This window comes from Kryptolebias marmoratus, linkage group LG4, assembly GCF_001649575.2.
Source record: "Kryptolebias marmoratus isolate JLee-2015 linkage group LG4, ASM164957v2, whole genome shotgun sequence".
NCBI lineage: Eukaryota > Metazoa > Chordata > Actinopteri > Cyprinodontiformes > Rivulidae > Kryptolebias > Kryptolebias marmoratus.
Genome location: NC_051433.1, coordinates 7,248,280 through 7,261,156, shown reverse-complemented (window position 1 = coordinate 7,261,156; position 12,877 = coordinate 7,248,280). Strand labels below are relative to the sequence as shown.

At 36.9% G+C, this 12,877-nt stretch overlaps 1 protein-coding gene across 4 annotated transcripts in view; it reads left to right on the top strand.

Moving 5' to 3' along the window:
• The window catches only part of asic1b (acid-sensing (proton-gated) ion channel 1b), a 161,711-nt gene extending 149,221 nt beyond the window's left edge, over positions 1-12,490 (top strand). For all 4 annotated transcript variants that reach the window (XM_037975103.1, XM_017408690.3, XM_017408688.3 and 1 more), the window contains 7 exons: positions 2,265-2,415; positions 3,267-3,323; positions 3,816-3,969; positions 9,154-9,245; positions 9,550-9,629; positions 10,318-10,419; positions 11,107-12,490. In XM_037975103.1, coding sequence (XP_037831031.1) covers positions 2,265-2,415; positions 3,267-3,323; positions 3,816-3,969; positions 9,154-9,245; positions 9,550-9,629; positions 10,318-10,419; positions 11,107-11,202 — 732 coding nt within the window. In that variant the 3' untranslated portion in view covers positions 11,203-12,490. The remainder of the gene's footprint in view (positions 1-2,264; positions 2,416-3,266; positions 3,324-3,815; positions 3,970-9,153; positions 9,246-9,549; positions 9,630-10,317; positions 10,420-11,106) is intronic.
• Positions 12,491-12,877: the final 387 nt, after the last annotated feature.

Sequence of the window (12,877 nt, the reverse complement as noted above, 5' to 3'; positions counted from 1 at the left end):
ACAGAGTAAACATATCATGTGTTAAAACTAAGAAATCACACCTTTTTAAAAAAAAGTGATTTTGAATTTGATTGCAGCAACTCATCAAAAATGTTGGGACAGGTGCAACAAAAGGCTGTAAAAGTAAGTGGTTTAAATAGGAAACAGCTGGAAAAGCATTCTGCTACTAATTAGGTTATTTGGAAACAGGTCCGTAAGTTGAATGGGTATAAAAGGAGCATTTTAAAGAGGCTGAATCTCTCAGAAGTAAAGACGGGCAGAGGTTCACCAGGCTGCAGAAAAACTGCATCTAAAAATAGTTTAACAATTTCAGAATAATGTTTATCAAAAGAAAATTGGAAAGATTTTGAATATCTAATCATCTACAGTTCATAATATCATCAACAGAGTTCACAGAAACTCAGCACAACTCAACTTGATAAGTCAATATTTTAGATATTTTTTATTTTATTCTTTAATCAGTCCATCATTACTTTACTGACAGGCCTAACCCTTATCAGCATGGAAATGTTTGGTGTTGCAAAGGTTTTGTAGTAAAATTATCTTCAGAGACATTTTTCTCTTTAAAGTAGTGTGAGGTTTTCTACTGAATTAAAGTCATTTCGTATATTTGATAAAATCTTAGTTTTCACTTCTTTTTATGTACTTTTTAAATTATGGGGCGGATTTTGGAAGTTTGCTTTAAATGGTTGGCATGCTGGAAATTTCCCTCTCTCTCGAGTTTATTGAATCTCAAAATATCAAAATACTAGACAAGATGGTTTTTGACAGTGTTGTCATGAACATCGTCTTCTCCAGCACTTCATGCTTTGGCTCTTTGTCAGGATTAATTCATTCATTCACTGTGCTTCTTTTGGTCAAAGTCACACACAGACCAGATGCTGAGTATAAAAATATACTCCTAAAAATAATACTCTGTTCCTAAAGAAAATATAATCTTAAAGTTTTATGACGAAGAGCAATCAAAGTTTTATTTTCCCTGAATGCAGCACATAAAGCGTGAAATTATGCAGCATCCTTCACAGTATGAGCGGTCAAAGAAAGTCCAATTTCTATCAATTAGTTCAATGCCAAGCCTGCAGCACTTGCAGGTTTAATTTCCAGTACCTTTTTGTGTGTGATTTGAGATGATATTGCTGCTGCTTTGATCTTGTATTTTGACTTGTTCTGTACTTCCCAACTACTGCCACAACTAAAGGAAGTTCTCACAGATTTTAAGCTGATCACAATTTTTCTAAGTCTTATTTTATCGTGTCATACTTTTGTGATAACTGTGTTGTAAATCTGCAAAAGAACATTTTTGTCACCTTTCAGTAACTAGATTATATAGATTATATATAAAGTCACCACCAAATATTTTTGTTGTATTTTTCCCAGCTGGTGTCATGATAGATATGCAAAAAAACTACAACCCATACGACCAAACTTGAGAATTCTTGTGTCTTCATAGGTCATTTTTATTAATGTTAATACATTTTACAGATTGTGTGTCAGAAATCACAATTGTGTTCACTTAGGCAGGATTGAGCTTATGATTTGGCAGAGATTTTAGATTCATTTTACATTTCAGTGACATGACACCGAAGAGGAATTTATACGACATGCAATTTATAATAATTTGATACATCCACTCCCTACTTTGATAGTAAGGAAAGCTTAACAAATACATCTTAAGATCAAGTATGCAAATATACAAGGCAATGGGGAACATTCACAGGTGACTCTGCTCAGGTTGAGATTAGAGAGAAAACAGTAACCAGAGTAATCTGTTTGACTATCTGGTTCATTTGTTCTGTTCAAATAAAAGGCACTCCAAAGTTTAAAGATGTTCCACAGGAATAACACAAAACATAAACCTGTTGGATAAAACATGAGACCCATGGGCTTTTGCTCTGCATCAAAGCTGTAAGGACTGAAACTCCTTCACCAGTACACTTCTACTACACAGCTGGTACTACTGAGCTTCTGCATGAAGAGTGGGCAGCACACAGGAAGACTAGAAATAGTGGAGCGTAGGAGAAAAGCTGCAGCAATAACCACCACTGTACAGATGCATTCACCATGAAGTAAGGGTGTGATTCAGCCTCTGTGTCTAATACAGTAAATGGCTTGCGTAATGTGCAGGGTCTAATGTGTAATGTCCTCTCGTGTCGACAGAATATCAAGTTTGTCATCTTCCTAACAGAAAGCACGAGGTCAAATTACAGCATTGTCAGCACACGAGAGAATTTTTTGTGACTAATCAGGTTTTACGTCTCTTTCAGTTGACATACCTGCCTCCGCCATGGGGAGACTGCAAGTCCACGTCGATGGACTCGGACTTCTTTAGCAGTTACAGCCTCACAGCCTGCAGGATCGACTGTGAGACTCGATACCTGGTGGAGAACTGCAACTGCAGGATGGTCCACATGCCTGGTATCCCACTGCTGCATGCAGACACACCGTCTCTGCATCCATGTAACAGTAAAGTGCTAAAGTGGCTGTTAGTTTAATGTTATTGGAAATCCATTCACGTGAGGCAGTGGTTTCAGTCCGGCTCAAGGAACAAACAGCTTTTTGGCAACAACTTCAGAAAATCAGATACTTTCACACTCCAGTGAATCGGAAAACTCAGCCACTTTCACTTTGTGTTTGTGCTGTGATTAAAGCTGGCGTTTGCTGTCTGCCTCTTCCATTTAATCACTGTGTAGGATCTCAGATGGCAAATTGAAAAGGGGTTTGGCACCAAGGAAACATTTGGATCTGGTCTTGGTTAACTCACATTTACCTGCCACCTTAAACGTCTCAGTCCTCTGACAATCTTTCCGTGTGATAATCACAATTATATGCTGTCTTGGTGTGCAGATGATTTTTGTGAACCACACAGTTAAAATTCTCTGTGCCACGTGTTGTATTCTGGTTCTATTCATTTCTCAATCTTCCTGTCTCTAAAGTGATTTTTAAAGAAAATTTTGTGAATTATTGCAGCAAGGAAGTAATTTCCTCTCTGTCCATGGCAGGTCTTTATCCAACTCTGTCTTGATTGATTGCCAGAGGGAGATGGATGGATACAAGGTTCTTAAAGTAGTGATGAATGAAGTCATTTAAGAGACAAGATCAAAATGATGACTAAAATCCAGTTGTAATAAGGATAGTAATGACAGTCTGACACAAAATTGATTTTAAGCCCAGATTTTGGTGTTCTCTGTCCTTCTTCGGGCACATCTTCTTGCCTCAATCCATTTTTTTCACACTGAGCTCATTGGCTTTCTTCTGCCTGTCCTTAGGAGATGCCCCATACTGCACCCCGGAGCAGTACAAGGAGTGTGCAGATCCTGCCTTAGGTAAGGAGATAAACCAGCATACTGCTTGTGTGTGTTTACTCTCTCGGTGTATGTCCCACTGTTCAGAGCTCCTGATCCAAGATGATAACAGATAATAGTGTTACTTCAGCATGATGGTAGCACTGAGGCTCTTCTTTTCACACACACTACCTCTCTCTCCATCTGTGAAAACCTTTCAGGGCCTTTCATGTCGGCTGCTTGTTTTCTTACCTACTTGCAATCTGTCACTCTTTCGTGACACCGTCTCATGTGTTTGCCTCTGGCTGCTGCTGTCCCTTTGACTCTGTCAGCATGTGTTTCATATCTTTTTTTTTTTCTTCTAAAGGTCTCTAAGGTCACTCCATGGCATCTTCTCGTTGACGCCCCTCACACAGCTGGCATTTTGTTTGTCATCCTTCCGATGACAGTAAATTAATCTTTCCCACTGTCTTCTCTTTTTCAATCTCTGTTTGCCTTCCTCCTCTCTTTCTATTTGTCATCCTAATTTTCCAGACTTTCTCGTTGAGAAAGACAATGATTACTGTGTTTGTGATACGCCGTGCAACTTGACTCGGTACGGCAAAGAGCTATCCTTTGTCAAAATACCCAGCAAGGCATCAGCCAAGTACCTTGCCAAGAAATTCAACAAGACAGAGCAGTACATTGCGTAAGTTATATTTTTGTGTCTTATTTATCCAATGATCAGTTTAAATCTTTAGTCACATATTGCCCATGAGTTTTCATTTACCATATCATTGTGTTGACACTGTCCAGTGCATTTATCTGTAGCTGACTAAGAAGCCACTTCACATGAAGTACCAAAACATTTAAACTGCTGTTACATATAAAATTTATGTAAAGGAAAGGTCTGGTGACTTTTGAAGTGATGTTCTGTCAAATAGTTAATCAATACTTAATATCTTATCAGCCGTGACATCAGTTATAGTGCAGAGAGTATGGAGAAAGAGGTAAAAGTCTGAATCCATAGGCTCATAGCTAGCCAAAAAAAGGCTCAGTTCTTTTTTATTATTAATGTTTGTTTTTAAGCTTATAAAACAATTATTTTTCAAAAACAACATGCCAGTGTGAAAGAATGCTACATTAGTTAATATTAAAGCTCTACACTTTTGACATCGTTGTGCAGTATCTGTCTGCCAGGAGATGAGTAAAAATTTGGGCTGACTAGACACACTGACCAGGCAGACGGATACATTTGCAGCATCAGCACAAATATACAGTCTATTTCAGTGAGTCTCTGCTCAGAGCACACTTACATTCGCGTAGTAACACGGATGTTGTTGGATCGAGAAATCAGCAACAAACTAAACAGATGATGTCATGCAAAAGTGTGAGGTTTAATATTAACTAATGTAGCATTCTTTTACGCTGGTGTCATTTTGGTGCTGAAGTTGTTTTATAAGACTGAAAAATTATTTTAAAAATAAAGAAAAACTGGCATTTATTTGTCTAGCTATTAGTCTAGCCTGGACAAAGACTTTTACCTCTTTCTCCATACTCTGTGCTCAATGACTGATGACACAATTCGTAAGGTCCTAACTATTGATAACTATTTAGCAGAACATCACTTCAGAAATCACCACACCATCTTTTTTTTAATTTTGAGGGGCATGTAATATTACCATTTAGCACATCTTAATGAAAATATAGTGCTGCTGTGTTGTGTCTGTTACATTTTCTTTCCCAGCACTATTTTAAATCTTAAGACACTTAACCAATCAGTGTTATTTGCCTTTCTTATACTATTAGGTATGTGTGGCATAAATTTTATTTCAAAAAATCATTTTCTTGATGTAAACTTTAAAATAAGAAAAAAAAATACAACTGTGAATCATTTATTAGAATTGAAAAAAGACAAAACCTCTTCATAGATACAAGGCTGCTTTTTTTTTACAAATTAAAGAGAAGCATAAATTAGCTCAAGGAATAAGACATAAAACTATATATCCTCTTACATTTATTTTAGATAAATTATTCAGTGTTGCAAACTTATGTGTAGCAAAAATATCAGTTCTATAGGAATAGCTGTTCGTCTGAAAGGCGAAAGCAGATTCAGAGCCCCACCCAACACAATGGTGTGAATCTTATCAATGCGTGGAGATAAGAAAATGAGTTTTTGATGCTCATCAGGCTGGATAAAAGGAAACAGAATCATTTTTAATGAGTTTTGGCTCCATCAGTCCACCTTCAGACAGACTGTACTTATTAAAGATTTACAGGATCGATGGTTGACTCCCAAAGATCATCATTAACATGATGTGCAATATTCTGACAGATCAAAAAGGAACTCATGTTTACTTCTAAACAGCTCATGGCTTTTCTCATATTGAAAACCGATGACTTTGATGAGTCCAAACTCAAAACAGCACTGAGCAACAATATGCAGTGCAGATCTGCGAAGAAAAAAGGTTTCCGCGATTCCAAAATAGTTCAAATTTATATTTGGAAGAAAAAAAAGCTCTGCATTTCAAAAACTTTAAAAGAAAAATCCCAGAACATTTGTTTGTTTTCTGAACCTAATTGAGTAGAGAGCAATGACAAATCCCAGCACACAAGCTGTTCTACTCAAAAAAAATATTTTACAACTTTACTTTACAAATAGCTTTGTGACAAGTCTCATTCTTGACAAAAGATTGTAAACAAAAATTGCTCCTTTTAAACAAATTTAAAATACACAACTAACTATAAATAAGTTATTTCTTTTTAGAAACTTTTAAATCATAATATTGTAAACAAAAGATTTTAATCCCATTAAAGGCTGTACTTAAGGCTCAAAAACACCAGTTTGTACAACAGTGTTAATAAGTTATTTTTGTATGTTAGTAGCTGAAAATGAACTCCAACATGTACACTGAGCACTGGTCGATTGTGAGAGACCTGGATTTAAAACTTTGTCATTAACTACTTGATTCAATTCTGTTGGCAAAATATTTTATGAACCACTGAACAGATTTTAATGAAACTTTCAGAAAGTCATTTTTGGATTGACATCCACAACTGATTAACATTTGGACTCAACACAATTCAAAATGATGGACACAGCCAACTTAACTTAGAAAACCCAACAGTGGCTATAACTCTGTCAGTTTTACAGATATTGAGCTAAAATTTAGTGTGGTCCTCCCTGAGCATTGTGCCAATTATATTTTGATGACAACACATTGCACAACTTCTTTCCCTAAAATATACAATAAGCATTTCTTCAAGGAATGATAGGCTTTTAACCATAAAAGATTTGGGAACAAACCTATTTTGTATTATTACCAAAAATTAGTTACAAACAAATAAATAAGCAGCACTAATACATTGTTTTGTATCATTGTTGCCACCAAAAGGATTAAATATTCTCTTTCTTTTCTGGAACACAAAATTGGTTGGTTTTTGGGTTAATAGTCTTCTTATCCGAGTTGACTTTTTAAAACCATGACATTTTCAGTAAAATAAGGAAATGAAATAAAAGGCTCTGAGTTGGAGCTTTACTTGAATAATCAGTCAAGTGTAATATTCTTCTTAACCAAATATGCTGAAAAGATCAAAAGTGGTTCAAGGAAATGAGAAGAGGGTGCAGTAATAGTTGAATCTTTTATTCATCACTCCCGGCAGAGCTGTTGAGGAGGAGATAATTGCGCCATATGTAGCCAGAGTGCTGTTAAAAAAACTTGCACTTCTCCCTTCAGAAAGTTTATTAATTCCCTGTGGATAGATGGGACTGCACGTAGTTCATTTTTCAAGTGTTTGTATTTCCAAGAAATGAACATTAGTTGAAGTGTTTTGCTATCTAGGCTGCACAGTGTTTGCTGTAGTCAAACTTATGTGTGTGACTCTGCACTGCTTGACTTTCTACTGGGAAAAATGCCGAGAAGGAGGCTTTGTTAGGCAAACAGGGACTTTTGCTATTTGACAGCAGCTCTGATCAGACGTGTTACTCGCTGACCGTTAGGAAGCATCAATAAAAACATCAAGGGGACACATAAAAAGTGACCTACACATCAGATCTAAATGATAAGAATACACTAAGTGAATCCAAAGATTCCAAGATAACCCACAGAGATCAGTGGAGCCCATTCAGAGGTACTTATATCGCACAGATGCTTGTAGAGCAGGTACAAGTACTTGATAAAAATCTGTTTTCAACTAAATTGCTGTTTAAAAAAAACCCCCAACATTTAACAGAGGCCAAATGTTTCTCTGTGCCAATAAAGTTTCATCAACTGATGTGCAGATTTTGAAGTACTTAAAAAAACACATTAATTAGAGTCTGAAGACCAAAGTGTTGAGTTTGATGAAAAACATTTTATATGGTGAAGTAAAATCAATAGAAAAAAACGTGTCCGGTTTTACCTCACAGTGACTTATGTTCTCTCTTTTTTTACAGCAACATAATGGCACTGCAGTTGGTTATAGGTTTTACACCCAGCTTGTGGGCCAAATAAGTGGATACAGACTTAGATAGGAAAAAAAAACGGGTTTCATTTGAATTACAGTATGCAAGTTAAGCTAAATTGTGACTAACTAAAAATATTACATATGAAAATAGCAGTTCTAAAAGATGCTAGGACACGGAAGAGCTTTTCTTTTTACCTTTTACCTTGATTGCTTTAATGCTCTTTACTCGGGTATTAGTCAGGATTCCCTCCATGGTCTCCAGTGGTTCACACTGCAGCAGCCAGATTCATTACCGAGACTAAAAGGCACAAAAACTATTATCTTTCTGCACTGGCTTCTTGTTAGATTTCTCATTGATTTTTAAATCTTACTGCTTACCATCAAATCTTTAAATGACCTTGTCTCCAAAAATGCATTTATTGACCTTTTATGTTATGTACCATCTCATCCTTTGAGATCCGTGACAATATGCTGCCAGCTGCCAAATCTCCTTTAACACCAACTTTAAAACTGCTGTTTTTGTGAGAACTTGTGAAAGGTTTGGGTTTGTTTCTCTGGTGATTTTATTCAAAGCATTTTCTGTCAGGAGTCTTCCCTGCTTCTTCACACTATGCTCTGATTATTGTCCACTGCATTTAAGATGCTGACTGTACTATACACAACTCCTTATTAAAAACTCCTTTGAAGGTGAAAGACTAAACTAATAGCAGCAATTTAAGATTGCAGCTAAAAGAAGAAAGAAAATGTCCAGGAATAGTTTGAAAGAAGTCTGTGGTTTGCCTAGTCTGTTTTTTTTGTGGAAATATGGTAGCATATCATTCAAAAGGGAGAGCTGATGGGCGGTAGTTTAGATATGAGATTATGTCCTCTTCCTAAAGTCCAACAGTATGCTTAGAACTGCAAAGATGCTCATTTTTCATCTTTATGTTTGCATTGATATGACCACGTGTGAATTGCATTTTCTAATTTAAAGTTAACTCTTGGTTTCACCTGAGTATCTTTAGGTTTGGTACTTTATGATGTCTTTCCTCAATTTTAAGAGTTCAAACAGAAAATAAAATTACAAAAAGAAACTGCAATTTCAAGTCCTGGTTTTGATCTCAAATCGTAAGGTCAGACTTCTCTCTAAGAGAGGATATTCAAAATGAAAACATTGTGATGTTGTGCCTCAGGCCCTTAAACTAATCCCATTTGATTCTCTTTCTGTTGAAATCAAACAAGTGTCATCATTTCCTTTGTGTTCCTTTCTGACAGCCTGCTGAGGGAACATTAGTTAGCAGTGGCAGGTTATTTGCTCAGTTCCACGCATCTGCTGTGGTATCTGCAGAAAGTGGAGGTGTCACCCGTCACTGTTCTCTGCCTGAGGACGCTCTGACAGAAGCGTGTATAACATGCTAACTTTTCAATACATGCTTTAAGACGTGTGTTCTTCCCTTTCTGTTTACAGTGATAACATTCTGGTTTTGGATATCTACTTTGAAGCTCTGAACTATGAAACCATAGAACAAAAGAAAGCCTACGAGTTGGCAGGGCTTCTGGGTAAGAAAATGGATGACTTTTTTTTTCTTCCTTTGTTTTGGGGAATAGATATTATGCAGTATGCAGCATGACAGATGCTTTTTATCTTAAGTGACAGGAGCACAAGCACTTGCATTTTATAATAGGTGTTCAGGTCCCTGGAGACACAAAGCTGTCTCTTTATTCTATTGTTGCTTTTAAGCTGCAGAATTACAAACATCTGTGTTTTCTGTTGCATTTTTCAACTTCTACAAATAGCTATTACAAGCATGAACATAACACGCAAAAATGATCACATCTTTTTATTCCCCTTCTTGTTTTTCAGGGGATATTGGAGGTCAGATGGGTCTCTTCATTGGTGCAAGCATCCTCACAGTTCTTGAGCTCTTTGATTATCTGTATGAGGTAAAATATTGTAAAATATCCTTTCTTTAACTTTTCCATATCTGTATTGTTAAATTTGTGTTATTGAAACTTTTAGAAAGTAACTAAAATATGATGTGGTAGTAGCTGAGAGTCATCCCCAACCAATTCTTTGAGCTCTAACAGATCTCGCAAGATCTCACAATATGTGGATATTTGGTTTAAAACTCTGCCATGAAAGACAGCAGGCAAAATTTAATCCTTCAAGTTTAATTTCTCATTTATTGCCACCATACAAACCCATTATGGCAAACATGAAAAGCCCTCTTTCCCTCAGAATCCTGCAGTCTTGTGCTGCTCAGCACACAAGTCTAAAACAGAAGCAGCAACCCTGGTTTTATTAACGCTATGATATATTTTACATTAATCAGGATGTCTCTGTCCAGGCTGCATGCTTCCTCCGTGCTTTATCTTCTGTGAGCAATGCTGACTGAGGTTTTTGATTAGAGATATGAGTTTATGAGCTGAACAGGGTGAAAAGCAGCTTCTTTCTAAGTATAGGCTTTAGGGAGAAGCAGATTTATGCACATATAGTCAATCTCTTTTGCATTCCAGCTTGCCTGGTTCATGTATGTGGACTTGAATTATGAACCACCCCCACCCAGAAGTAAAGAATATCTTGACAGAAACCAGGAGTAGCAGTAGTAAAACGGTCCTTCTCTATTTTCAGGTGATCAAGTACAAGCTGTGCAGATGCATGAAGAAGAAACACAAAGGACGCAGCAACAACGACCGGGGAGCTGTGCTGAGCCTGGATGATGTGAAACACCATGTCAGTGGGCTGCTGCTAAGTACCTAGAATGTGTCAGACTGCACTGCTTCGACAGGAGCAAACTCTTTTCTTCTTTGTCTTTGCTGGACCCACTTGGCACCAGGGTGGTGCTGGTGAGAGGAGCAAAAACACAAGAGAGAACAGACTGAGATGGAGGAAAAGGAATTTAGAGATACGACAGAAAAGGGAGGAAGAAAATGATTGGGATGAGGGGGAGTGAAAAGAGGTGCTGCGGAATGGAGAGTGGCTTGAATTTAATCAAAGTGGTAGGACAGGACCAGCAGGGACAAGCCAGAATTAAAGCTTTGGAAGGTGTGACAGCTTACTTAAATCTGAGGGTAAATGAAACCAGTCTCTTTAATTGTAAGTCACAGCGCAGGCGAGGCAAAAGGGAAAGGTTTGCTCCTCCTGACTCACTTAGCTTCTTCTTTTTCGATCTACTCTCATTATTTTTCATAGTGTTGCTCAGAAATCTATTACCTTTTTTCCTCCCGGACCAACTTGTTGCTCACATCATGTTTTTTTAGTTCATGCATGCAAATTTTTCAATCTTTTCTCCCTGTTTGCAGGTTTACTTTCCCTCTGTTTCGACGCCAGTCACTTCTTAGCTCCATCTCCATATTTCGTTCTACTTTATATTACCCACACTTCAATTTTTCTTTCTCCCCATTTTTTTTTTCCTCTCAGGCTCCCTGTGAGAACCTTCGTACACCATCAACATATCCTGGGAACATGCTACCTCATCATCCGGGCCAAGGCAACTTTGAAGACTTCACTTGTTGAGCAGAACCTTGCAAAGCAGCAACGTGCGTGTTATGCAACCAAAGCCAACCACTAAGACAGCAAGAACTATTCGACGCACAGTGAAAGACTGATGCTAAATCTAACAAAAGCACTTTTTACTTAAAGACTAAAAAAAAAAACAAGCAAATTAAATGAGACAAAGGATTTTCACCCAAGGCCAAGTGAAGAGAAAGCCCTGAATATTGAAAATATATCATTTTAATTTTAGGAGAACATTTCATGCAGCACTCAAAACTCTGCGTTTTCCTCTGGAATACTGCCGCAAAGGACAAAACTCATGGAGACACTTTGCCAACATGGAACTCTCCTGCAAAAGACAAAAAAATAAATAAAATGAAATTAAGTAAAGAAAACATGAAGATGTACAGTTACCCCACCGTAGAGAGCAGAGCAGAAAAAGAGACCCCCATGCCTTTATATAACACAGCAACACATGATGAATTCACACAACGCCTGCATATGTGACAATATTCATGATGCTTACTCTACTTTACATGTAGCAACATCTGTTGTACCCGCTGTGGCCACTCATAAAGCGACAGCTGTGTGGTTAGTTTTGAGAATGTATTTTTGTTCACGGTGAGTGTAATCGAGTGTTACAGGGAAACTTTCAGAGCGGTGCTGGTAGAAGTGCAACATCTACCATTTAACAGTGTGCTGATGAAAATTTCAGGTTTCATCATCATGTAAATGCATGCTTGTATTTGTCCAGTGCATGTTTTTTTCATTTCATTTTTACTTCTGGTTGATTTCTATGTCTTTATATGAAAATATACATATATCTATATGAACATTGACATTATAATTACCAAGTTTGCCTCAGTGATAAGCAGGTAAAGGAAGATGATGCATCTCATATAATCATGTCTGTGTGCATGTGTGTGTGTGTGTGTGAGAGAGAGAGTGAGTGTTTGTTGATGAGCTTTGCCTAATTTTCTTTTGCACCATTTTTCATTTTCACATGTGCCAGATAAGTCGACAGAATCTTTATTCTGCTCCATTTACTCTTGAGTTGAGGTGAGGTCATGATGTTTTTGTTTGTTTGTTTTCCTGGAGAGTGGATTGATGAACTCCTCAGAGATTTGTGGGGCTGTTTAAAAAAAAAAAACTTCCGTATCTGTGTTCTAGTTGCAAAAGTCTTATCGAAGCACAATACTGCGAGTATGTATAGATGATATAAAAGAAATGTACTATTCTTCTTGATATATTGTCATATATTGTGTTTTTGTTTTATTTCTTATAAAATTTACTCAGTATTGCCTGATAATCCTGTCTCCTTTCTTCAGGTTATAGGATTGTCTATTTAGTTATGAAGGCATAAATAAAATGTAACTATGATTTTAGAAAATGATTTGTCTTCAGAGGTTTTTTTTAGTTTTTATGTGGTTGAATTGGCAAGAAGACGCAACATAATCAATTTTTCAGCACCAAATAGAGTGCAAATGCCTGTTTTTAATTGCGAGTAGCTCTCAGAAATCTGATTAGGCATCTTTCAAGGCACTTTACCATCCTCGTTTTCCTCTAATCAACATATAATCTTCAGTTTTGCATTCCACAACATTTTGTTAGATTTAAATCTGCTTTAAGAAAAAAGTTTAGGGGAAAAACTGTGGAATTAAGCAAGATATTGTTTATCTCTGTTAACCATTCATTT